This window comes from Chenopodium album, chromosome 15 (assembly GCF_948465745.1).
Source record: "Chenopodium album chromosome 15, dcCheAlbu1.1, whole genome shotgun sequence".
Lineage (NCBI taxonomy): Eukaryota > Viridiplantae > Streptophyta > Magnoliopsida > Caryophyllales > Amaranthaceae > Chenopodium > Chenopodium album.
Window position 1 is genome coordinate 17,432,317 of NC_137848.1, and position 26,995 is coordinate 17,459,311.

At 32.9% G+C, this 26,995-nt stretch overlaps 2 protein-coding genes across 3 annotated transcripts; one reads left to right on the top strand and one right to left on the bottom strand.

The window, feature by feature from the left end:
• Positions 1–8,246: 8,246 nt before the first annotated feature.
• On the top strand, positions 8,247–12,411 carry LOC145580925 (NADPH-dependent aldehyde reductase 1, chloroplastic-like). Its single transcript, XM_081638006.1, has 4 exons — positions 8,247–8,351; positions 9,482–9,780; positions 11,823–12,184; positions 12,296–12,411. The coding sequence occupies exons 1-4, from the start codon at positions 8,247–8,249 to the stop codon at positions 12,316–12,318; spliced, it is 789 nt and encodes a 262-aa protein (XP_081494132.1). The 3' UTR covers positions 12,319–12,411.
• A 1,360-nt stretch (positions 12,412–13,771) lies between these two features.
• Positions 13,772–18,617, bottom strand: LOC145582018 (E3 ubiquitin-protein ligase RHF1A-like). 2 transcript variants are annotated; one of them, XM_081639055.1, is made up of 8 exons: positions 18,221–18,617; positions 17,611–17,657; positions 17,451–17,513; positions 17,235–17,343; positions 16,821–17,143; positions 16,530–16,634; positions 16,018–16,372; positions 13,772–14,132 (listed from the first exon to the last, which is right to left on the bottom strand). In XM_081639055.1, the coding sequence occupies exons 1-8, from the start codon at positions 18,380–18,382 to the stop codon at positions 14,121–14,123; spliced, it is 1,176 nt and encodes a 391-aa protein (XP_081495181.1). In that variant the 5' UTR covers positions 18,383–18,617; the 3' UTR covers positions 13,772–14,120. The 2 variants fall into 2 exon arrangements, with proteins under 2 accessions (XP_081495181.1, XP_081495180.1); XM_081639054.1 differs by having other exon boundaries at positions 16,821–17,158.
• Positions 18,618–26,995: the final 8,378 nt, after the last annotated feature.

Below are 26,995 nucleotides of genomic sequence, written 5' to 3' on the forward strand. Positions count from 1 at the left end.
TTGTGCGAGGTTCGACAAGAGCTACGTTCGGCTTGATTCCTAACAGGATACGTAGGCAACCTCATATTAGGGTGCGGCCGTAATAAAAACGCATTTATATTCTAATTCATGCATGATCATATCAAGGGATCTCCAATGTTCATCCCTATCCATTTAGAGCTAGACTTAGGGGCTTGATCCTTACTTCATTAGCCTACCCAGCCTAAGAGTCACCATTATTTGACTTTTTCAAAATATTATTCCACACACTTAGCTCTTGCATCCTAACTTTAGTGTCACTTTCACACACATCACGGAAACATGACCAAATAATCCTTCCTTTAGGAACCCTTTTTCATGAAATCTTAACACAACGATGAAGCATGCCTTGTCATATCAAAATCACTCATCATTTGAAATCAACATTCTATCACAAACCATGAAGTGCTTAGCCTCCGTGCCTAAGTTACCTAAATACTTTCATCATCGAGTCAAAAATTGAGATAGTTTAGGATGCTACAATCCTTGCACCATGAGATACAACATCGACGCATACATTGACTAAACTCATTCAACATGCAACATGAAACACTCAAACACTTCACTTCTTTCTTTTCACGTCTTTTTTTTTCGGGAGAAAGTCAGTACCCTCAACAAAAATGACGGAAAATTTGTGCTTTTCTGCATTTCGGGTCGCACGAGCACAATCATAATACAATGCACACATGATTCATGTACACTTTGAGTCATGTCGTGTCATCACATCGAGTCAAGCAAAACATTAAGTCACACAAGAGTCAAACACACTAAACCTTGAGTCAACCTCAAGTAAAAGCAATCATAATGTCAAGCACAACAAACCTTTGGTCAACCCTAAGAAAAACATAAGCAAAGTCCTGTAGTCCAAAACATAGATGTAGGTGCACTAAGTCCCATACGGACAAGTGATCTTTACAAAGGTCTAAGGCAAAAGACGCAAGGTTTTTCAAGACATGAGAAGCTATCACTTCCAAGGCGTGAAGATGAGAGAATTTGAGAAGACAGCTCAAGGCGTAGTGATCTTCGACAACATTCCCTAGGATGAGAAAGTTGTCACACAATTTAAGAAGATAGCTCAAGGCAAAGCAAACTTGGACGGCGTTCCCAAAGATGTGGAGGTTGTCGAACAAAATAACTTTGATTCAACAAAATTGATTGTGTCCTAAGGCATGGACGACTCATACATCAATTTTCTCAAGGCGAAGAGACTCGTAATTATCAGACAAGTTTTCCCCAAGACGAAGAGAAATTTTCGATTGATGCACACTTCCCAAGGCATAGAAATTGGCGATTGCATCCCAAGGCGTGGGTACTTAGTGGAATTTCACTTGCGAGAAACTCAAGGCGTAGGAGCTCACGACAGGACTCTCAAGGCGTGGAAACTGTTAAACTATTAGACTTCCCAAGGCGTGGAAAATCATCATTCAGAAGACTGCTTTGGACGAAGGAGTCTACGACATGTTGCCCGAGGTAAGAAAATTTGTCATCATTCATTTGTGAGTTGCTCAAGACGCAGAAGCTCATGATAAGAATTCCCAAGGCGTGGAAGACCATCATCCAATGGATTGCTCAAGACGTAGTGCAATAAGAATTCCCAAGGCATGGATAATTATCATTCAGTGAATCGCTCAAGACGTGGTGGTTCGCGATAGAATTCCCAAAGCGTGGAAGATTGTCGTCCAGTGGATCGCTCGAGGCGTAGTGGTTCGCGATAGAATTCCCGAGACGTGAAAGGACGTCACAGAAAAACTGAATATGGCTACAAGTAGCGGTCTTCGGCGATATTCCCTAGCTTAATTGTGGAGGTCGTCACAACAAAAATGCAACAAACAAAATTCGGTTACTCTAGAGACGTGTACTCGACGATGCAAGATACACATTCTAACTCTTTTATTTGTTAAACTAACGCTAGTTTGCAGGCATCGGCGTTACAAGAATGATTTAGGATCGCAGAATGTTCTGAATCATTCTCCATCCCTATCGCCACTTTGACTTTTGTTTTCAAAACTTATGTTTCTCCAAACTCAGTCAAAGTGGGGGCTTCTGTAGACACCTGATTGTGTCTCCCCAAAAACCAAATTCAGTGATGAATATCTTTCACGTCATTTGATTATCGAACGAGGTAAAATGTGAAAGGTCTTGTGGTGTGGTCGTTTTAATAAAAATATTTCTTTCTATTTTCGAAAACATCTCTATTTATGGAAAAGTCTAGTCCAGTTTAGTTTGATCCATAATAAGGGTCCAATAATAGTGTGTTTGGATTGGGGCTCGAAAGAACTTTCCAACGATATATTATAAGCCCAATTCCAGTGAATAATGAGGAAGTTATGGTCAAAATACTAAATTGGGCTTGAAATGAGTTTTATATACGACCCAGTAATCAAGTGGAGGGCCCATTAATTATTATTCCTAAATTCATTAGGATTGATTTTAATGTTCTAGAATATTCTAGAAGGTTATTTTAAATTCTAGTGGAATGAGGATTGATAATTATATCTTTTGGAAAAATAAAAAGTTTAATTTGGAATAAAACAAGTGTTTTAAAAGATTAAATCTGATTTTAAGAGATAGGTATGGACTTTAATTAATCTAATTTAATTAGATAAGGATTCCGTACGGATTTTAGATAACGCGTTCTCCATCGCGAAACGATAGGACCCATCACATCGCGATGGAAAGCATGCTTATATTATTTTGATTCCTAGTATTATGCTTAGGTTTTTTTATCATGTTAGTATCATGTTAGGGCTAAAGCTTTGATCTTTATTGTTTGGTAACATGCTAGGATTTGTTATTAATCATGTCAGTATCATGCCTAGGATCTTGCTAATATTATTATGCTTTGATGAGATTGAGATTATTATGATGATGATTGTTATTATTATGTTTCTTGACATATATTATTGTTATTGCTTGATCACGCCCTCTCTTGCAGGTTTAAAGGGAATTTGTACTTGTAATCACGCTTAATAAGATAATTAATGATTTGATTTTAGGCTAATATGACTTTGATTCAAGTGATCGCCAATAATAGTTTTGTTTGTGCATTAATATTCAACCAACATAGATTAAATAGGTTTAGGATTAATATATTGATTGTATGTTAGTCAGAAGGCGTACATGAATATGAGAAGAATAAAGTAGAGGCCTATTTTTAGGGAAAGTTCAATATTTTTTAAGTTGGATTTGTACCTTCATCCCCGAATATCAAGTCATGGTTCCAGACCACTATGGAGTTAGTGATCTCATGGATCGTGAAGGGGTGTAACCTTCACCCTGTAAACGGTTTACAAGTTCCTAAAACTTGTTGGTGACTCTTTTGCTCTAGCTTCCTTCCCTTTGGACGCCACCATGCTTAAGTGTATGATCACAGTGGAGCTCATGTGTGGAATGCTTGAAATAATTCCCTACAATACTACTACACTATTAGTGTTAACTGCACTATCTTGCCATATTTCATATCTATTAGACATATCTTTATTTTGGAACCGATCATACAACCTACACTTCAGGTGTAGTGATTCTTATAATTGGCAAGATTTTGTCTCAATGTATACACATAATTAATATAACCAAAATGTATCTTCAACGCTATGCAACATGAGTCGTGACTGAATACAAATCAAATCATAAATGTGCAACATATCTTGATAATATATAGACAAAAGTTGGCATATAACTTTTCAAACTACCATTATAGGAATCATAATTATTATTTATTTATTTATCTATTTTTAAATTTTTCAACTTTTGCTAATTCATGCTTCTCCCCCTAAGTTGGTAAAATTTCTCATTTATAGGGGCGTCTAATTTAATTTTATACCAACTTAGTAGACAAATTTGCATTAATAAAATTCACTTCATTAGGAGGATCGCAATCAAAATTTATTTCTCACAGGATTTGTATTAAACAAGTTATATCTCTTCTGGAGAACAATTTCAATGAAGAATCATTTCTTCATTATTTTTACATTGCAGATGTATTTATTACTACCGTTTTTAAAATATCTTCTAGAAAAACAATGTCAAAGGGGAGACACGTGTTATGCAGTTGTACGTTTTTCCTTATTTTCCAATTTCTTATGTGTTGACATATAATAGCCCCAATCGAAGGAATTGTTATACAAGCATAAATCACTTGCTTGTAATTCTACTAGGTGATCTTCTGGATCTTTAAAGACTTAAATAGTGTATTTGGTGAGCTTCTGGTCACCTAATAGTTGACAATAATATATAAAGTTATTTTTTGGTAAAATTCTAGTCACCCATTACTCTTTTATATAAGAAATCAAAACCTAATAACTCTTGAAATTTTCATCAATACAAATTATTATGAATCACAATCCAAATATAGCTCAATCTCAATGTTATGTCTTGCCATTCAATTCATTTCATATATCTTACATTGAGAGAGTGTCAGCCCATCAAATGGAAATTTAGGTTTCCATAACGCGTAATTATTAAACCCGGATGACCTAATTTAATTATCACATTTAATCACTTTTCTAAATTTGAACTCTGGTCAGTTTTCCAACACTAGTGATCACTTTATTAAACGTACTTTATGCATGGCCATGAATATGATGTGATATTAGAACACTAACATATGTTTCTTTATACTATTGGCAAGACAATCAGCTAATATTTGATCCAATATTAACTCATACTTTGCTGGAGTGCCTTGACTATAATCTTGATACATGCTAACCTTGTTGGACATTTTATACTTTTCTGGAGTATTTTATATAATTATGGTACTTATCAATTTTACTTGAAATCTATTTAGAATATATCCATCAAAATGTATTACCTTTTTTTTTTCATTGTCAATAGTTGCTCTTTTACTTTTAGATGATTATTATCTTTGAAACCTATACCACACTTCAGGTGTGCTCTGAGTTAATGTTGTCTTTGTGATACATCAGTTTAAATTCGAGCAGCATTTATAGCTATAATATTTATTTATATCCATCTGAAAGATGATATTGTATTCTAAATATTTGACGATCATGTGGCCACCTTTATAAGTCATTGATATTTAAGTTAATATATGTACGAAAATTGACCATTATTGTTTTTTATTATTCATGTGCAAGGATTACATACAATAATATATAATAGGGATAAATAATATCTCCCCCTAATCCTTGTATATATGGGTATGAAAATAGTCCAACAACCTTTTAAAATACTTTGCACCTTGTAAGCCATAAATTCTTTTGTCAAAATCATGTATCAAGCAAGGTAAGCTATTTCTTATAAAACACCTAATCATGTTCCTTATATCCAATTATATCAATTTTTAAATTGAAATCTCTATAAAGTTTAGGCAAAACAAAATTTTCAAGTAAGTTGCTCACAATGCCATCAGGGATATCTATAACATGCTTAGATAATATTATCTTTACCATCAATCAATCTCACATTCACTCCAGGGAATTGAATGAGTATATTTAGGTTTGAATCAACAATTTTAACCTATATTTTATTACTTTGTGATAGTTTATACAAGCCATTCATATGCCTTACAGTACATGCTCTTTTCCTTCTCCTGTTACAATTACTGGGGTGTGATAAAAGATATACATATTTGTGTGATAGCTTTCCTTATGCATTTAGGTCTAGTTATGTAACTCTATAGTTTAATATTATATATATTATCGAACTAATGTGAAGAACCTTCACAAAGGCTATATGAGCACTTGGATATTGATCATCAAAGATAAAACCAAACATATTAACAATACAAAACAAAAGATATATCAAATAGATATAAGTGAAGTTAGCATACTCTTTTCTATCATAAATCATTACATCTTGAAAAAGTTGTTACTTATTCAATATTGAATAAGGTTAGTTACATGTACAAAAGGAAGGCTTGCAAAAATAAAAATGCATAACAAGATTAGTAATACACAATTGAACATAATGATTGATATCTTTTCGTCTATTTGCTTCAGTTTAATGAGAGTCATATAAGCAAAATTAGAAGGGCCAAATTGAAGGCATGCATTAATTAATTTAAAGGTCATTGGACTACAAAACTGAGTCATGCATTGTCAACTTCTCATATATTATTGCCACAGACTAAATTGATCCTAGTTCAGAAATGCTCAATACATAACAATCAAGTGCATGGGCACAAGAAATAAGGGATTGATCCTACACTGGGTGATGAGTAAATTCATGATATATACAACAATCTTGATTATTAATGACTACCCTACATGATTTTTTTTTTCGTATATATATACTAACATAGTTGTATTTTGCAATATTAGAAATAACCCAATGCAATGTATTCCAAGACCGTTTGATATATATGTGATGTTCTTTTTTTTTTTTTTTTTTTTTTGACAAAGAATACAAACAATTACATATTAATATTAAAGCAAATAGAGTGAACCGCCGCTTCTCCTGCAATTAGATGAGCTCTATGGACAAGCTGACGATCCTCCTTATGAATACTACAAACCCGAAAGCGCGATCCAAGTTGTAAAATCCTCCGAATAAGCCATATATAAGCGACATTACCTTGCCCCTCCCCACGAAGTAGAGTGACAAGATTATGTGAATCAGTAAAAACCGTGAGAGACAGAAACCCTCGATCAAATGCCCATTGTAGCCCGTACAAGCATGCCAACGCCTCCACATGAAAAGCTGAGGAACAAACCCCGTAGTTACTACCACCGCTGATCCGATCATCCAATGGGTCATCATTATCCAAACACCATCCCATTCCAGCTTGTTGAGAATCTTTGAACCAAGAGCCATCTATTTGAAGAGAAAGTGAAGTACTCCCATGGGAAGTCAGGCCAAGCTGAGCAATGTAAAAACCAGGCGGAGAAGAGGCACCACCATCTGCCACTGAAATATTAGGGGTACTAGCTGGGGCATTCGAGTTGAGAAAGATTGAATGATTATCCATGACCTCTGCAAACAGAGAGTCAAAAGGCCAGTACGCCGAAGAATCCCTAAAGATTCTGGAGTTACGACATAACCACAAGCTCCAAAGAGTACCGACAAAGGTACCTAAGCGAGTATTAGAAGGTCCATCCTGACTGATAAAAAGTCGGATATAATCTTGGATCCAGTCTGAGATAGAAAGGTCTCCATTAAACTTTGAGCGAATGCCAAGGCATCCACCCCTCCAAACCGATCGTGCACTAAAGCACATTCCGATATATATGTGATGTTAAGGTTGGCCAAAATTGCTCTAGAACTTCATATGCATACATACATACATGCAACTAATTTTAGGTAATTAATTATAACAGGATTTGCGCATTGAACCTAGAGAAGGTTATTGTTCACGAGACCATAATTAAGTCCACTAACCAATTATCATAACAAAACATGAAACCTTAATTAATAAATTTATACGTAATATTTACTTGCCTAACTTATCATAACAAAACATGGAAAGCATCATTTTAGCCTACTGTTATACTTCATACTCAACAGGAAAATTAATAAATTTATATATAACACAAATGTTTAAAAAAAACTGATGTACAGTAGCGATATTGTAAATCGGTAAAAAGTAAAGCAAGTTGGGCACGTGTGGGCCTTATTACCTTCCATCTCTCTCTTCCTTCGTCATTTCATTTTCTTCTTTTCAGTTTCTCTCTCTACTCTTATCTTCCACCTCTCTCTTCCTTCACCAGTTCATTCTCTTTGTCATTGATTGAGTGTTTTAAAGGTTTGCTCACAATTTTTTTCAATTTTTATTGATATTTGTTATTTAAATGTTACTATTCAATTAGATATAGTGTTGTTTTTTTGTGTTCTTTCTTAGTTTGATTTAGTCTAATTCCTGATTTTTTTTTAAAAAAAATTTCAAATCAATTGATTTCGCCATTTTCAAGTAGAATTGCAAATTGGTACTTAGTAAAAACAATGAGGAAGAAGACGATCAAATTGCAATTACTATTTTTTTTTTTTTTGGAATTTTAATTGATTTCACCATTTTTCCACATATTTGCAAAATGTTCAAATCTATACTATATCTATTTCTCAGTTTTTGATTAAAATGGTAAGGTTAATTGATTTCACCATTTTTTTTAGTATTTCGATTTTTTGGATTTTTGTCGTTTCGGATTTTTTGTAGTTTCTGCAATGGTGAAGAAGAATAGTTTGGTTTCCGGTGTTGATGTTTCTGCTCTAGGTTAGTGTTTGTACTCTTTTTTGTAAATTTTTCGTCACTTTGCTCGGTGAGATGGTCAGAAATGGTGGAATCGGCAATGGTTTCAGTGCTATCGACGTCGCTAGTGGTGGTTCCGGCGGCGACTTTTGATTTGTTTGAGTTATTGTGCTGTTTTTTCATGACTATTGTTAATTTTGTGTTTATTTTTGTTGATTTTGATACTATGTTTTGCATATGTAGCTTAATTACTTTTGTGAAAAATAAGGGTCACTTTTGTGAAAATAAAAGTTACTTTTGTGAAGAAAAAAAGGTCACTTTTATGGAAAAAGGGGTCATTTTTGTGAAAAAAAGGGTCACTTTTGTGAAAAAAGAGAGTCACTTTTGTGAAAATATGGGTCACTTTTGTAGAAGAAAAAGGGTCACTTTTCGCAAAATATTCGATGTACAATAAAATTATTGTAAACCGGGGGCATGCAAAAGTTTTTGTATATATAATACTGGACACTAATATTTTGCCTAACTTTAGCCAATGTTAAAGTCTTTGACTCAAAATAGACCAATCTGACTAGTTTTGTTAATAAACCAAACCCAAGATTAATGTGCAATTGATACAACTATACAAATCTTTGATCAAACAACAAGGCAGTAAATGAGAATGAAGTGTAAATTAAAAGTAGATATACATTGTAATATAATCGAGTTACTAGCGTAAAGTATTGATACATAATAAAATATAATATTATATTATTTATTTATTTCAATCACAAAAAATAATTATGGATTAATGATAAAAGATGTGCAATCAAATAACTGGAACATGATAAGCGCCTATAGGCCCTACACAATCGAAACATAATCGAAACATGCTAAGTGAGTAAGTGTTTATATTTAAGGATTACATCTAGCAATCAGTAGCATGTGTTCAACCTAACTATATAGAGATAAATCTTAGCGTACATAACAATAATTAAAAAAAAATTACATATATATAAAACAAAGTATATACTAAACACATGCAAGTACAGTGGATATCAAATACATACATGATGACATGCGGTATAAGATCATGAATATATAATCTGATTATGGAATTGTGAAGTAAATAAAGAGACAAAATAGCCAATGATCAAAAGTAAGTCCTATGAGATTATGACACAAACAGATATAAGGTCAATAATTACGTCATTTATTTGATCAATCACAATAGTAACCACATGATACAAAATTATAGATTTAATCAATTCAATCAACCAAATAAATAATTTACATATGAAAAGAATACGTATTAAGCTATTTCAAGTAGTCAATACAAGTTAGGCATTCACCTACGTTAAAGGGCCAGAGGATAGAGATGCCGATGATGCCTTGGCTTTGATAAGAGAAGCGGCCAAAGAAAATGATGCAGGTGAACCTATTGCCATTCCAGCCGATCTTCGCCTAGGTGAAGATGAATGCAAGAGGGTGGTTGATAAGGTGGTTAGCCACTTTGAACGCATCGATGTCTTGGTGAATAACGCAGGAGTAGCATACTATGCTGAGAGTATCGAAGATATCACAGAGGAACAACTAAGGATGTCATTTGAAATCAACTTCTTCGCCAGTTTCTTTTTAGCAAAGTAAGTATTTTTCCATTAATTATTTACTAGCCTAATCTAGGTAATGCGATAGTTATTTGAAACAAGTGACTGATCGAGTATAAGAACAATTGTATTATGACCACTTAACTGGATCTTATCTATCTACTCGTATATTTTAAGAATAGAAACGTGTTTTAATTTGTCAAGAGCATAGGACCACTAAGGTCCACTGCCAACTAGTTCTTGGTACCACATGGGGTCTACCACATTGTTTGTATAGAAACTAAAATTCAATCTAATCTAAGGCCCCGTTCTTTAGAGCTGTTCTGCTCTGCTCTGTTGAGTCCTGCTCTGCTCTGCTCTACTCAAATCTGCTCTGCTCTACTCTTCTCAAAAGAAATCTGCTCTACTCTGCTCTATTTTCAAATAATAATTAATAATAACAATAATAATAATTAATATTCAATAATAATAATAATTAATATTGTATTGATGATAATAATTTATTATTTTGAATAATTATAATAATTATTAATAAAATAATTTTAATAATTATTAATATTAATGATAATTAATAATAATAGTTACCATTATTAATATTTAATAATTCAAACTATTAAGAATTAATATTTAATAATATTATTAATTAATAATTTCTAATAATTATAACAATTCTTTCAAAAAAATAAATAATAATAATAACAATTAATAACAATTTCTTTTATAAACATTTGATATTAGAATCACAATGTGTAGAAACATTATATGTATGTGGGTATTGATTGTTAGTTCATTGAGTTGAATTATTTTTCAAATCTTTCCATACAATTTAAGAATTAAAAAAAAAGAGGTTGTTTTCAAGTAGTACTTTGTATATCATTATTATATTTAGGGTATAAAATATATGATTAAGACAAATTTAGAAGTAAAATCATTATTACTCATTAAATCATTTTATTTTAAAATTTTTTTTGAAATAAATATAAGTAAACCGTTATCTTTTATCTTTCTACTATTAACATATGTTAAATATGGTATACATATATTTATGTTTTCACTCACCTAAATCAATGGAATATGCACTTAGTAATAGTAATAGTAATAGTAATAATAATAACAACAACATTAATAATAATAACATTAATAATAATAGTAATAATAATAAAATAATAACAACAACATTAATAATAATAACATTAATAATAGTATTAATAATAACAATAATAATAATAATAATAATAACAACAACAACAACAACATTAATAATAATAATAATAACATTAATAATAGTATTAATAATAATGTTGAAATATGTTCTGCTCGGCTCGGCTCTGCTCTGCTCTCCTGAAATCTGCTCTGCTCTGCTCTGCTGACCCCTACTCTGCTCTGTCCAAAAGCTCAAAAGAACAGGGCCTAAATCAAATTAAGTTACTAAATTCGGCCCTTGCAGGATCAAATTAAATTTACTATTTTTTGAAAAAATCATAATCTCAAGTCGGATTATATTGAACGGATTTGGATCCAAATTAACCAAATCGTCCGGACTTCTCTTAGTTCGTTCCTATTTTTATTTTTAAAAATACACTTCCGCTCTCTTAAAATTCGCTTTTTTTAAATGATATATTGTTTAGATTGATGGTCTTAATTTATTTTTAACTAGTTGTTTGCCCAAGAAACACTCGGATATTTACTGAAAAAATTATAAACTTTATATCATTATATAAGACGTGTTAATATAAAGTATCTCCATTTTTGTAGTTTGCTGACAAATTATGAATTTAAAATTGAGTTCAAATCTCTTTTTTTTAGTAGAAAATGAACGATTCATTTTATAGATTAGCAAATGAAGATTTAAGAGAATATTGAAGATTTATGAATTGAAAACTATCGTAGGAATTGATTTTAAAGTTCATAATTCCTATATAGTAGTGAGGGATTGATTTTTAGATCATAAACTAATTCCTATGATAGTAGTGAGGTGATCTGAAAACACTACTATATATGGTGATAAGAATTATGATAGGTGTTTTTAGATCACCTCTTCGTTACGTGATGATGCTAATGAAATTTAATCCCTGGAGGCACTCCGTAAAGCATATGAAAGAAGGAAGCAGCATCATTAATGCAGCCTCTGTCACAGCATACGCCGGTGGCAAAACATTTGTTGACTACAGCAGCACCAAAGGAGCTCTTGTAAGTCTTACCAGAAGCCTCGGTCTCCAACTCATCAAACGAGGAATACGAGTAAATGGGGTAGCACCAGGCCCCATTTGGACTCCCATTCAGGTTGCTTCTTCATTGCCTGTTGAACAGGTTGTGAATATAGGTTCGTATGCGCCTATGGGTAGAGCAGGCGAGCCATTTGAAGTTGCTCCATCTTATGTATTTCTTGCAAGCAACGAGTGTTCATCCTATTTCACAGGCCAAGTCCTCCATCCGAATGGTATGCATGTTGCGCTTGTTAATAGCATCATTGTCTGTGCTTTGAAATTATTGTCGTCCCATATCTATAAATATAAAACTCGTACAGCTGCCTAACTAGTTGATGTTTCAGGTGGAGAGGTCATTAATGGATGATCAAGGTCCGTGAACATGAGAGGGGTACGCCTATGATCAAACATAAAATAAATCTATGCATGCTAAATTGCTAATAAACAGATGCCTATTAAGATATGGTTCGTTGTGAATGTGGCTAGCTTACCGATTCAAGGTGCTTATGGTTACAGAAGGTGGCTGCTTCGTCTATGTGTTTTGTGTTTACTTTGGCCTTGTATGTGTAATTGTTATCCTTATAAAACATGGGAACTTTATTATATGCAGTACATCTATGTATTATGCATACTCCATGAACTACCTTAGTATATATTATTTAAATAAAATGGGTAACTTTATTAAGTTACCCTTTATATTTATTTATTTAGTTGGGCAAACAAAAAAATATATATATATCTCATTATTAATAGTAGCTAGTGAATTGTAGATGTGTAAGTGTTAATTAGACAACAAAAAATGTTTAAAGTTTATGACAAAATTTGACATACATAAAGTATAATCATTTGAATTTTTTTTCTTTAAAAAAATTTAAATAAAAATAAAATAAAATAAAATACTTTAATAAGCACATTAAATTTCTTCCTTCAACATAATCATTGTTAGGTTTCAAAAAAAAAACATAATCATTGTTACCCTTACTCCACAGTCCGCACGACTCTCCTTTCCTCTGAACACTTTAACACATTACATGTGCATTGCTAAGATTAAAACAACAAATTTATGTAACAATCTAATATATATATATATATATATATATATAAAGGGGAGTTTTTTCCCGAGTTTTTAGAGAGCCACGTAGGATCTAATTTTTCTCAGCGCGCCATGTAGGATAATAAATCTTAGGAATAGCCAATTAAATAAGATATTATTAATTTCTTTTAGAATTAAATAATTCAAATGCCACGTAAGCAAAATTGGCGAATGAGATTTTTAAGTTTAAATTAATTAAATATTAAATATTATCTTTTAATATTAGGAATTTTATCTAAATATATAACAAATATTAGCTCATTAAAAAAAAAAAAATCAAACAAACCGTGCATCGCACGGGCTTCATTTAGTATGATCTTATGTTTATATTACTTGTATTTTTTTTGAACGTGATATTACTTGTATTTAACAAAACCTTTAATAGTAAATATATTTTTTTGGCCATCGTCCTGGATGAATTTGAACACTAAACCACTGATAGATGGAGAAAAAAATGTAACTACTTTCAGGTTAAGACCTAAATATAGAGATAGCTAAATCACTTTCAGGTAGGAGAAATTCATAGCAGCAATTCACCTAAAATTACTTACCACATTAGCTAGTATTCGCATTAGTAGTAATTCATATAAATAACTTTTTTATGACCAAGCAATTCACATAATTTCCTGATGGCGTTCTACAGGCCATCCACATGTACAACTAAATTGCAGATCAAGCATGGGGTAAATGAGTAAAAGAGAATACGCCAAAAGAAATACTAGAAGCATGGCTTTGGACTGTGTAATATATATTGAGTGCGATGTATAATTTTCGAAAGAGTAGACAATCATCACTTATTGTTGCAACAGCAGTCATCATTATATGAAACACAGTTACAAGTCAAAATAAAAATTCCATTAATTTTAGACATATATACTTATCAGCTAGAGCACAATTGACAAAAAAAGGCAATTCTGTGGAAACAAAAATAAATTACCACCTGCAGGACGCAGGAACCAACAAGACTAGATGGCCTCCTTGATAGACGTCTCTTGCAACGGTATACAATATCTCTGAAAGCCGAGTATTTGCTAACTGCACCTCAATGCATCCAGTAGAACCATGCTCCAACAGCATCAATTACCTCTCTGCAGAGCACAGAAATCACTGAGTACATAATTTAAAAACTACGTAAAAGATTGCCTCATTACAATCAGGAGTCATGCCAGTTTCAGCAAATACCACAATAGCCGTCTTTGCACTACATGTACAAGGTTCTTTTAATCTTGAAACAAAATCAAATCAGAATATGTGAGGTTCACATAACAAATAGAGCATACAGAAAACAAAATGGTCATCCTAATGAATGTCTTCATAAAACAAAATAGTTCTGTGGGTAACAAGAACAAATTTACAATGACAATCAAAAAATGGGGGTTACACACACACACATGTTGACTCATTTTATATTTTATGGCAGTGTATGGTTAATAGAATAATAGATAAAGTTTGCTATACAAAGAAGCTTCAATTATTCAAAAATCTGTGATGACAGAAAAAGAGGATAAATTAACCATACAGGCATAGATTATCAAAACAACAAAGCCTAGCAACATACCTATAGAATGAGATGAAGAGAGTAAGACACAATCTTCTCCCCGCATTTATTGAAATTGCTACTACTAAACAAAAAGCATACAATAAGACATTTATACTCATACTACTAATTATGTGTGGCTTTTACTTCCTACAAAGGGACATAAGAGGGTTTTGTGATTATCAGAAGAATCAAGTTTCAGGGGTGCAATCATGCATGTCAGATTTATTGATAAATGGCTTATTGCAGACTAAACAAAAACCTTCCTATAACTCAACCTAAGAATAAAAAATTGGCCCTCACAGCCTTACTGCTGCCCTACTCATATATCATATTGTTAAAATTAGTAATAAATGTAAATATGTATGTAAACCCAAGTTATGCCCTTCATTCATAACCAGTCATATATAGGGCATTTCCAACCACTGGTATCCTTCATAGGTGCAAGAGCTTAACTTAGAAACTATAACCATTTGTTCCCAAAATAAATAAATAAATAAATAAAGATACTATAACCATCACCAGGTGAATCCTAATAGACTCCATAGCAACCGAGAATTAAAACACGCATCTCTTCTTGCCATTTTAAGTTAGAAAGCTATCTTTGCTTCTTTACCCTTCATTTAATAATAAAAATGTTTGCCATGAGTAGCATACAAATTTGCAGACCTGACAGGTGTTTTTAAAGCCTAAATATAATGCATACTAAGACAACATGATAAGTGCATGCAAGTAAAATTTAACATCAATTGATCCAGGCAATCTTTTAAGTAACCTCAATAAAATCATAAATGCTATTAACTCCACTGGAATTAGAAAGACCTATAAATACATAATCATCTTCTACAGATTTAAATCTGAAATTGATTTCTAGTTGATCCTATTCTCAGTCTCACCCCTCATTTATCATGTAGATGCTTGAACATACACGACAATTATATTATTAAAACAGAGCAACATGCAAGATAATATAGAGTTGCTCGCTACAATCTAGTAAAGGATGTTTCAATAAATGTACAATTAGGGATGAAAAGCTTGTTTCAGTCAATGTACATTAGTTAAGCACTTCTTTCAATTTAGCATGTATCTATCATTTAACTGAATTCAGAGCAGAACAACACAAATGTTTCCTGCTGATTGTTTCAACGATTAAAGTTTGACTTATTACACTCTAGAGAAGGAAAATATATGCCTCCTACTTTCTGTGCATATCAGAAAACTTTTCCTCTTGTTAAGTGAGTATATACAATTTAAGATTACTTCAACTGAACAGGCATTATGCTTGATTTTGGAAAATCATGTCCTGAAACGAACTATAGCTTTTAGAGGATTGCGAATGATAAATAGTTATTCTATAATCACAATACACAATCTGGAAGCTGCAATATAAAATCATGAACTATACTAATGTAAATTTTGGAATGAAAATAACAAACCTCTGTGTAGGAAACGTCTTTATGGCTTGAGATGGGCCTTGTGGCCAGGGATTTTTCATGCAAACTTAAATCTCCTGTATCCACACGATTCTCCCGAGAACTTGCTATAATATGATCTAACACCCCTTTTCCCTTAGAAAAAAAATTCGAGGTCTCCCCACCATGACTAAGAGCTTCACCAGATTGTGTGTTCCGTTTGGATTTGAGGTCTAGACGGTCAATCAGTCGTGCGACACCAGCTATGCTAGAGGTCACCTCTCTTTGAACTCCTTTACTAAGTTCTTTAACAGAACTATTACGAGCAAGAAGCTTTTCCCTAAAACCTTGGGTACCTTTTGAAATTGAATCTTTGTACCTGAAAGCAAAGATTGAGCTCAAACGACAGTTGGCAATATTTTCGGTGCACGTCTACACAAAATTACATTGTAATGCCTATTCAAATTCAAATTCAAAAATAAATAATATGAAATAAATAAATAAATGAAATATAATGCTTGATCCCAAATGTTTACCTGGCTGAGGCTGCAGAAAATTTGGATTTAATTGACTCTGAAAAGGCAAGTAGCTCAGATGACTTTGGTCTTTGAGTACCCTCGGGTGATTGGCTTTGAGGGGGTCTGAGAATTGGAAATTGAACTCAACCAATGAGAAAGTAATCACTTGAATGAATAAGAATGCTGGTCTAATCCAATATAAGGGGAAATAAATAAGAACTGAGTTTTCTCAATAATTTTATCCAGGTCATGCATGTAAATCAGGTAACAGACACCATTTCAAATATGAAATCCAGTTGCAGGCAGTACCTAGAAGGCAGGTGAGGAACTCTCCTTGGAGCAGAGCCTGCAAAATTTACAGCTGATAGGTTTGCTGATATAGGGCACTGGGAGCTACTAGCAATGGGTGAACAGCTGCCGGGTGAACCATAAGCAGAACTACACTCATCAGGACTATTTGGATGTAAAGTTGATTCACTTAGACGAGATGCAAACATAAAATCTGGAGAAGGACTTCGTTCAGAAGATCTCTGCCTCCCATTTCTATGAGCTTGCCGAGCACGGCTCATCATAGCAGCCAAATGCTGCATCATACGCTCGTTAAAATCAGAGTCGTCGGTCCAATGAGACCCCTGAAAGAATACATTCTGTCTCAGATAAGTTATTTCAGGATAGCAAATGCCAGGTGTCTGAAAAACTGAATAGCTGGAGCTTATTACTCACATATGCAGAATCTGACTCTTGATACTGATGAGAATAATCGGTTCTATTATTCAACAACCGCCTTGCCCTAGCATTCCTTTCAATCCCAGCAGCAGCTAGAAGCTCTTGGCTATTGACACAAACACGTTAAAGACACAAACACGTTAAAGTCACAAACATAAATAGACCGGGAATGGCGGGAATGTCAAAGCCTCAAATGAAAAATCAACCATCTACCTTGCAGAGTCCTTCAAGGCAAGATCCTGCCAGCAAATTGGGCATTCTTTACTCCTCTGAGACCTAGAAACATAAAAGCCACATGATGATTACAATGTTAAGCTATATCAACCTAAAACAATACAACACTCCAATTCCAAATATGGAAAGGTGAAAATACCATTCAAGTATGCAATGCAGGTGATACTCGTGTTTGCAAGTTGTCACCTATAGAAGAAAAACCAGCAAAATTTATTGTTATCAGAATAAGTTGTCTCAACCAACTCCAACAATGATCATACATGAAAAATAAGATCAACAACTACAATCAGACAATGACGTCGGATCGAATTTTTCGATCAATCAGTATAAATACTTAACAATCAGACCAAACGATTCGTTTTCAACAAAGATACAATATCATCTACTCCGTATCATAATTTCTCAACACAATTAACAATTCAAATAGAAACTCAAAGGCAACAAAAATAAGAATACTGTGTAAAAATAATAAATTCTGAATTGAACATGCAATCTAATTCAATAACATGTTCAAAATCAGATGAAATATAGTAAACATTTTAGTAATCAAAGTCAAAATTCAGTCTTCATTTTTCGATCATCAAAATTACAACTCCAAAATAAAAAAAATTAAAAAAAAAATCGCCAAAAAATAAATATCAATCAGTAAAATCAAACATCAAAACAAACCTAAACTTCAATTTAAGAAACAATTTTCTTAAAAAAAGTAAAAATGAGAAAAATCGAAGTATAGAGAGATCGAAGCATACAGAAGCAGGATCATGAAGAGAGAAAGGCTCAAGGCAGATACTACAAGCGTCTTCGAAATCGTCGTCAACGACAGCAGAAGAAGACGATCCAGATGATGATGAAGGTGTCGCCATTGACATAGACATGGTGAGTGATTCTTTGGCCATTGAAAATTCCGCCATTGATGGAAAAGCTTGAGCTTGAGGAGAGAGAGAGAAAGAAAGAGGAGAATGAAAGGAATGAGAAGAGAAGAAGAACCCTATGAAGGGGATATGGGAGGTTGTAGAGGAGAGAGAGAGAGAGAGAGAGAGCGGGAAGAGTGAAGGAGTCAAAAGAAGGAAAGAATAATAATGAAGGAAGCGGAAAAGGGAGGAAAGAGGAGAAATCTGATCCTATTCAGACGTGACGGTTGGAGATTCACCGATTCCTTTCCCTGCCCTTTTGCCTTTTCTTACTTCTCCTTTTGAATTTTATTTTGGTTTCTTGTTCAATCCCTACAAGGGTGCTTCTACACGTAGGCATGGGTTGGGCTAGTACGGGTGAGGGCTGATCAGACACGGTATTAAAATGGCTCGATTTAGGGTCTGATCTGATTTACTAAATTGAGTTAAATTGAACTGAACTGAATTGTTTATGAGAGAAAGAAATTGGGAACTGAACTGAACTGATTGAAACTGAAATGAACTAAATACTGAACTGAACTGAAATTAAGCTAAAGAGATCAGGCTCTCGGTACAAGCTCACCATAAGCCTAAAACGACATGAGAGGTGAGTCAATGAGACGTGGGCTATGTCATCGACACGTGGGCTGTGCCTTTTCTTACTTCTCCTTTTGAATTTTATTTTGGTTTCTTGTTCAACGCCTACAAGGATGCTTTTAGACGTAGGCATGGGTTGGGCTACTAGGGGGACGGTCGATCAAACACGGTACTAAAACAGCTCGACTCAGTACAAGATCGCCATGAGCCTAGCATGACACGTGAACAAGTTTGTTAAATTTATTGAAATGAGATGTGGGCTGTATTTTGATATGGTTTTCAAAATTTGGCGTGAAACAGCACAACACGTGAACAAGTTTATTTAAAGCTCGATCAACTTATGAAAAATTGACACGAGGTTGGCACGACATAAAATATTGTTGGCACGCTTGGACACGAGGCTTGTTGGCACACACACATATGCTTGCACGATCTGGTTGTACCTAGATCTATGTGCTCCTATAACTAAAGGTTCACTATATTGTCTATATGCCAGGTTATATTACAAACATGTTACACTTGTACAATAAGGACTAGTATTCGCCTCCCCTGTATATTTTTTAGGGGCTTCCATTGGTAAGCCCCAATCTTAGTTTTTTTGCTTTTTGTGTTTGTTTTGGGCTTATAATAACAATTCATCCGCTTGAGAGCAACTTATTTCCCTTAAAATAAAGGGTCTTTCTCCTTCAAAAAACAAGGTTTTTACAATCTCTTTCGAAAGACAAGTTTTTTTTTCTCAATCTCCTTCGAAAGACAAGGATTTTCAACCTCGTTTGAAAACAATGTGTTCTCTGCGCTTGAAATAGTTTCAAGTTGTGTGGTGCTACGATTGATGCTAATTGCTCGAATTCAGGTTACAAAATTATCACAAGAATTTTCTTCTGACGAATTGACTTAAAAAGTTATATGCAATAACAAATCGAGAATGCGCCGAATTGTTATATTTTTGTATTTGAATTCTTAGTCCTTCCCTATTTAATTCTTGTTTGATTTTGTTAAATTATCTTCTTTGTTGTTAATTGCCAATTGTGGATGTTGCACGGCTTTATAAATAAAAATTATTGATCTGTGAGATTTCTTTTAAAAAAATTGGTTTACTTTTGCCCAATGTGTAGGTTACTATATATATTGTAGGCATGCTTCTTTGAGTAAGTAAAAATTATAACATTGGCCAATATTTTTATATAAAAATTATAATATAAAATTTAGGGTTTTTCTATGAAGTAACCTTATGCCTCTTCCTTTTGGATGTTACGTGATGTAACCTTCTAGTACAATTAGTGAGTCAAACGTTACCTTGACATTATCCTGTCGTTAACGGGTTTCACCTCGTTGATTCAATAATTGTTAGTAGTTACTGGTGCTCACTCTCCACCTATTAATATTTTTCTCGATTTGTGTGCTTAAAAAATTATGTTAAATATTTTTGGGGTTATTTTGGTCCTTTTGAACCAAATTAAGCACGGATTTGAAAAAAAAAAAACGTAAATGTCTCATTTTGCATTTCGTAAAATGTCTTATTTAACATGTCATTATTTTTATAGCAGTGGAAATTGAAGGTTTTTGGGTCACTTGGCTTTATGCCTTAAAGAACCAAGTTAAACTCGATATCGGCAAAAAATATATATAATATGTATAATTTTTTTTTTTTTTTTTTTTATGGACCTTATAATCTGTAACAAAACTCAAAACTTTACTTGACCCATCATAAGAAGGTTACTTAATGAATTCACTTATACTTGTAGGGAATGGTGAAAAATGGCTTTTGCCATTTATTTTTGTCAACGTCAACGTTGAAGATTGAAATGTCAAAATGAATCCAAAAAAATAAAGAAAAATAAATAGTGTCCTTAGTAGCAAATTGTTGGCATGCACGACTAGTGCAACAACCCCACTATCTCTATTACTACTATTAGTAATTAGTAATACTTGCACTCATGTCATCATAGAATTCATTGAATTGTCCTTATTTTTAATTTGTATGCTACTTATATGTTATACTTTATCATGAGCTTGTCCTAATGGAGTTTCATTATGCATAGAGAAATGCAGACAAAGAGTAAAAGTGTAATTATACGTATATGCATATTCTGAATTAAGAGCAGGACCATTGGGTGATTAATACTACCATTGGATGATCAAATACTACCATTGAACATTTAATGGTACAACATATGTATGTATTGATATATATATGCATTAAGTGGTACTAACTACGTGTAGGAATAATATCACTAAATAGACAATGATATTATATAAGCTTTTAATAGTATACTTAAAAGTGGTCCCACTTACCTATCTCTCTCCTCCTTTCTCTCTCTTTCATGTACTTTTTAATATTTATATTAAAACTGCATTATTACTTCCTCCTTTATCATGCTGGACACCCACTCCAATTAAGTGCAAGTGATTAACAAGGGCAAAAGAGGTTTAGTTGCCTTCAAAGTTAATTAATTAAAGATATTGAAATGTAAGGAAAAATTTAAACACGTTGAAGGGGAGTGTTTTCTGAAAACTATATAAGTGAATTATTTTTATTTATTTATTTATTTATTTTTTGACAAATATATAAGTGTCCTACGTTACTTGCCAACTGGTTTGTTTATTATTATTTTTTTAATTTTTATATGGCGTCCAATGATTAAGGAAGATACTCTATGTAGTTTAGGATAATCAGAAGTCATGACTTTGTAATTAATATAAGCTAATCACACAAATCACAAAGATGAGATCATTTGTGCCTTTTACAAAGATTAGGGCAGCCAACGCGCGCGATACGCGCGGAGTGACTTGCCCTTTCTTGATATTTCTATTGGCCTGGGTTGTGTTTAAACTTTTCACAACATTGGGTTTTTAGTTTGATAAATTAATAGAATGTGTATATTGGGTTGCTTTTAAACTTTTCGTTTTTTCCTGTACAACTTTTCTAATTGTTTACAACTTTTCCTCAGGAAACATCATTCAATAGTACAATATTGCAAAAACATCAACAAACTTAATTAGCAATAGATTAAATATAATTCAAAAATCATAGAACACATATTATATACTAAATAGAAGTAATTTCACATTACATATGCATATAATAATGGAAAAGTTTCCGAAATATTTACTATTTGCAAGTGTATACTCTCACCCAACCAAGTAATTACTCTACATAAATTATATGGGAATAACTATGTATGAAACTAAAAAAGAGAAACAGTTACAGTTGACTCGCATAACACATTAACATTTAGGCAATTAGAGAAAATATCAGCTTACACTGGCAACTTTCTTCCAAAAACGTGGATTTGGTTATGCAATATAAAAAGCTTTATGCAGCCTCAATTGTAGCCTTTAAAACCTTGATAATTCCCTTGGCTTCCTTCTTGCTTTTTTTTTTTTCCCTTTTCAATGTACTGAGTTTTGGTTTCCTTTCTTCCTAGTACATCTACTTCGGCACAATCATCAGATTCATTTCATTGGTCTTAATATCATTTAAACACAATTATGTATAAGTCGTTAATTTTGACCTGTCGTTAATTTTGACCTTCACAAAGAAACAACTTTTTGCTTGTCCAGTTGTTAAACTTGTCAAGCCATTAAACTATAACCCACATTAAATATCAAATATTTTAAATTTTATTATTTTATTTTTTATTTAATTTAATTAATTAAGTAGAAAGATCTTTCAAATTCATCCATCTAATGGAGTCGCCTTATTAATTTCGATCATGAGAGGCGAACTTTAAATTTACCTATAATAATAATAATATAAAAGTACATAAATGTAAAGAGGGAGAAAGCTCAACACTCATTACATCTATACACGTGGAATAACATAAATGTAAGAAATTACATATGGGGATAAGAATGTAAACAAACATTTTGAAGGGTATGTAGGTCCGTGCACTATTAATAAGCGCAATCTCCTACTTTTTATAAGGTAGGGATATAAAATTGTTTAGAATTAAAACTGTATCCTTATATTGTTTGATTTGCCCCACCGACTTGTGTCGACTAATAATTTTAATTTTAGGCCACGCTTTTTTAAATTATTGAATCAATATTTTTTTCGAAATTTACAAGTGTGTAGCAGTTTAGTTTATTTTTCGGTTTTTTCACTATATATTAGTTTTTTGTTTATTCACCATATACCCCTGAAATTTTTCAAATTCACCATATACTTTTGAATTGTTACAAAAATTCACCATATACCCCTAATGACAACAAAATGAGTGAAATTTGGTTAATTATGCATTAAAACCACCTTAGATCTCCCCCCTATCCACAAAATCACTCATCTTCTTTCTCTAATCCCCGAAACCACTCAAAATCTCCACAACCACATCCATATGATTGGTTTTGAGGATGAGGAAAGAAAATTAGAGGTGGTTTTGAGGGTGGAAAAAAGGAATGTGGGTGCTTTCAGGATAGGGGGATGTATTTAGGGTGGTTTCGGGTCATAATTAAACCCTAATGTCTAACGAAGTTAACAATCATTAGTTATCAACGGTATATGGTATATTTTTGTGAAACTCAAGAGTATGTGATAGTATATGGTGAATAAACAAAAAAACTCAAGGAATATATGATGAAAAAACCGTTTATTTTTTGTAGGAAATTATAAATTATGTTTAACTGAATTAGCTTTTATTATTAAAAAAAATAGAGGCATTTAATTTTCATCATTATTTTGCATGTTTTAGATGGATTTTTCTTAATTTATTCAACTTGCTATTTGTGTTTCTTTTGAATGTATTAGTTTCTGTGGTAATGTTTCTAAGATTTGGGTATGGTTTTTACTTGTTTGGTCGTGTAGGTATGTCCTAGGAGGTCTCATAAAACATTAAAACAAGGAGAAAAACCTAGGAATGAAATACATTTGCGCGTTAAGAAGGGTTTTGTACAAAAGTCGACTTCAAACAACCATCTTGATAGAGTATTGTAAACACCTGATTGTGTCTCTCCAAAAACCAAACTCAATGATGAGTACCTTTCACATCTTTGATTAACGAGTTCAGTAAAGGGTAGAATAATCTCGTGAAGTTCCCTTAAACCTTAACCATGTTCCCAAACCTTCATAAAATGTTTTAGTCCAAAATCAGTCGTTTCGTGTCTTTAAATCCAAATCATTTATTCCGTGTCCTTAAAATCATTCATTTCATGTCCAAAACATAAAAACATCCAAACCAGATTATTTTGGTCCATAACCTCATTCCAAACAATGCTTAGTTGGACGGGGCTTGAAAAAAGATTTCCAACGATATATTATAAGCCCAAATCCGACTTAAAACGAATAAGTTATGGCCAAAATATTAAACCGCCCAAAACTTGTTGGACACTTGTAAACCGAGCCATTAATCCCAATTCCGATTAGAAACAAAAAAATATTAAAATACCAAATTCTCCGAAACTAACATTGTTCCACTATTTCGATCATATCTTAAATTCTACTAAACATATTAACTTTATTTCAATTGGGTTAGAAAGTAGATTTTCAGAGCTTTCCAACGATATATTATTTATCTTATTCTGGTTTCTGGATCAAAAGTTATGATAAAAACAAAAACCGTAAAACTGCAGCACCATTGCGCCGCGATAGTCCTGTCGCGCCGTGATAGGTTTATCGCCCCGCGATGAAACCAGTTTCACTTCTCCATTCGAATTCAGATCGTTTGACTCTCTTTTTTCCTTATAAATAGAGAACATTTTCCCCCCATTTCAGATCATGGACAATAGCCATCAACAATCATCTTAATCCCCATCATCTTTCTAAAACATCTATGTTCTTAGCCTTAGCCTAAACACATCCTTAATACTCTCCTAAATCAGTCACAATACCTCATTCACTAGCTAGAGTCGAATACTCTAAGCCATCCTCGACGTTGCCTTTGACCTCGACGTGAAAGGTTGATAGTTTTGAGAGTTTGCTCCTAAATCTATATTTCAATTCTTGATTAATTTTATTATTTACTTTATTGATTTAACTTTCTTTAAGTTACTAAAGTGTTTATTGTTTTAATAGCAAAAAAGTTGAGGCATCAAAGTGAGTAATTCCACTATCCTTATTCTTTGATTTTGGAGTAGAAATCATGTTTGTATTTCTAGTATCATGCTTAAGGTGTTTTTATGATTTCTAGTATCACGACTAGGATGTTTTTATGAATACTAGTATCATGTTAGGATAATGTTTTGATTTTGATTATTAATTAGTGACATGTTAGGATTTGTTATTATTCCGTTTAGTACCGTGCCTAGGATCTTACTACTAACGATACATTGATGATGTTATTATGATGATGATTGTTATATTAATCATATGTTGCTTGATTATTCATGATTGTTTGATCACGCCCCTTTTTGCAGGATTTAAGGGAACTTGTACTTGAATCATGCCTTATAAGATAAATAATAATTTGATTTAGGCAAATATGATTTTAATTCAAGTGATCACCAATAATAAATTTAATTGTGCATTAATAATCAACCAACGTAGATTAAACAGGTTTAAAATTAATTTGATGTATGTATGTTGATCGACAAAGCGCACATGAATATCATAAGAATTAAGTAGAGGCCTACTTAGGGTGGGTTCAATTTCTTTTAGGTTGGATTTGTACCATCATCTCTGAACATCTAGTCATGGTTCCGGACCACTATGTAGTTAGCAATCTCTGTGATCGTGAATGAAGTGTAACCTTCACACCCATAAACGGTTTACATGTTCCTAAAACTTGTTGGCGACTCTTTTATCTCTAGCTTCTTTTCCTTGGAACGCCGCCATGCCTAAAAGCATGAACCACAGTATGGCTCAAGGAGAATTGGGAAAATTCCCTACAAGTATAAAAAAAATATATTCTTGGGCTTGAACCATAAGTTTAAGCTATTGGTTGTGTTGATCCTCTAATGTGGCATTAGAGCTAGCGTGACGCAAAGGTCACAAGTTCGAATCTCATCCACCCCTCTTTTCAAAGTGGAATATTGAGCACATGGTATGAGGAGGGCCCAACTTGTCTCAAATGCTTTCCACAATAACTGGTTTCATGCTCAATCCCTACTTTATAAAAAATAGAAAATGATTCTTATAAATAGTGCACGGACTATAATGTTCTTCAAAATGTTTATTTACCTTTTTACCCCTAATTATAATTTTAAATATTATTATTCTTGTACTCTTTCCTAGTAAAAAATGTCTTCACACATGTACTTTTCCCTGGTAAAATGTTTGAGCTTTCTCTCTCTTCACCATCTTTGTTCATCATCTCCATTGTTGTTGAGCATATTTTAGCTTTCTCTTTCTTCTCCATCTCAATTCACCATCTCAATTAAAGTAGAAATTCGCTCACAAAATGAAGTTAGCACTCTGGAGATGTCGGTCAATAATAATATTATTAGTATTGGCTGAATTATTCGGTTATGTCGTGCCTCACTCCCGTATGATACGGAGGTCGGCATCATATTGCCAATGGTGGGTTTCGCCACCGTCCCGTTTCTATCCATGTCAATTACTCCAAGCTTTCCATTTCTGCAAAGTGCTCAGGTTCTAAATGATTCCAATTTCCAATTACTTCAATTACTAACAAATAACAATCTATCAATCCTAGAATGACAGGTTCAACCCCTAATGTTTTCATATGTTATTGCTCATCTCATTTGTTTATTTAATTATTAATTAAAATAAGTTCCCAAATGATCATATCTTTATAAAATTATTATGCTTCTTTAAGTTTTACTACTGCTACTCCGTGTTTGAAAGTAAAATGACCTAAAATTAAAGGCATCATATTCATATACTTCGTATGTATCAAGGATTGAGGTAGTATTAATAGAGATGTGTTGCTTGATTTTCTGCAATTGGTATTGCATAATGATTTTGATTTGTTATTCTAGAATCTTGATTTTTGTTTAAAATGTTTAACTAGGGACCGTGAGTGTTATTGGCTTTGTCCAAATTGTCATATTTTTACCGGATTCCGTTTTCATTATGCAATCGCTCTGTGTTTATGGGTTAATTTACTCTGTGATATTCCAGAAGTAGTTTTATTTAATTAT

Coding starts and splice junctions, on each gene's coding strand:
- LOC145580925 (XM_081638006.1), top strand. CDS start 8,247: ATGGTGGAATCGGCAATGGTTTCAGTGCTATCGACGTCGCTAGTGGTG. Junction 9,781..11,822: donor GCCAGTTTCTTTTTAGCAAA/GTAAGTATTTTT, acceptor TAATCCCTGGAG/GCACTCCGTAAAGCATATGA. Junction 12,185..12,295: donor CCAAGTCCTCCATCCGAATG/GTATGCATGTTG, acceptor TTGATGTTTCAG/GTGGAGAGGTCATTAATGGA.
- LOC145582018 (XM_081639054.1), bottom strand. CDS start 18,382: ATGGCGGAATTTTCAATGGCCAAAGAATCACTCACCATGTCTATGTCA. Junction 17,344..17,450: donor GCCTTGAAGGACTCTGCAAG/GTAGATGGTTGA, acceptor TTGTGTCAATAG/CCAAGAGCTTCTAGCTGCTG. Junction 16,373..16,529: donor TTTTCTGCAGCCTCAGCCAG/GTAAACATTTGG, acceptor CTTTGCTTTCAG/GTACAAAGATTCAATTTCAA.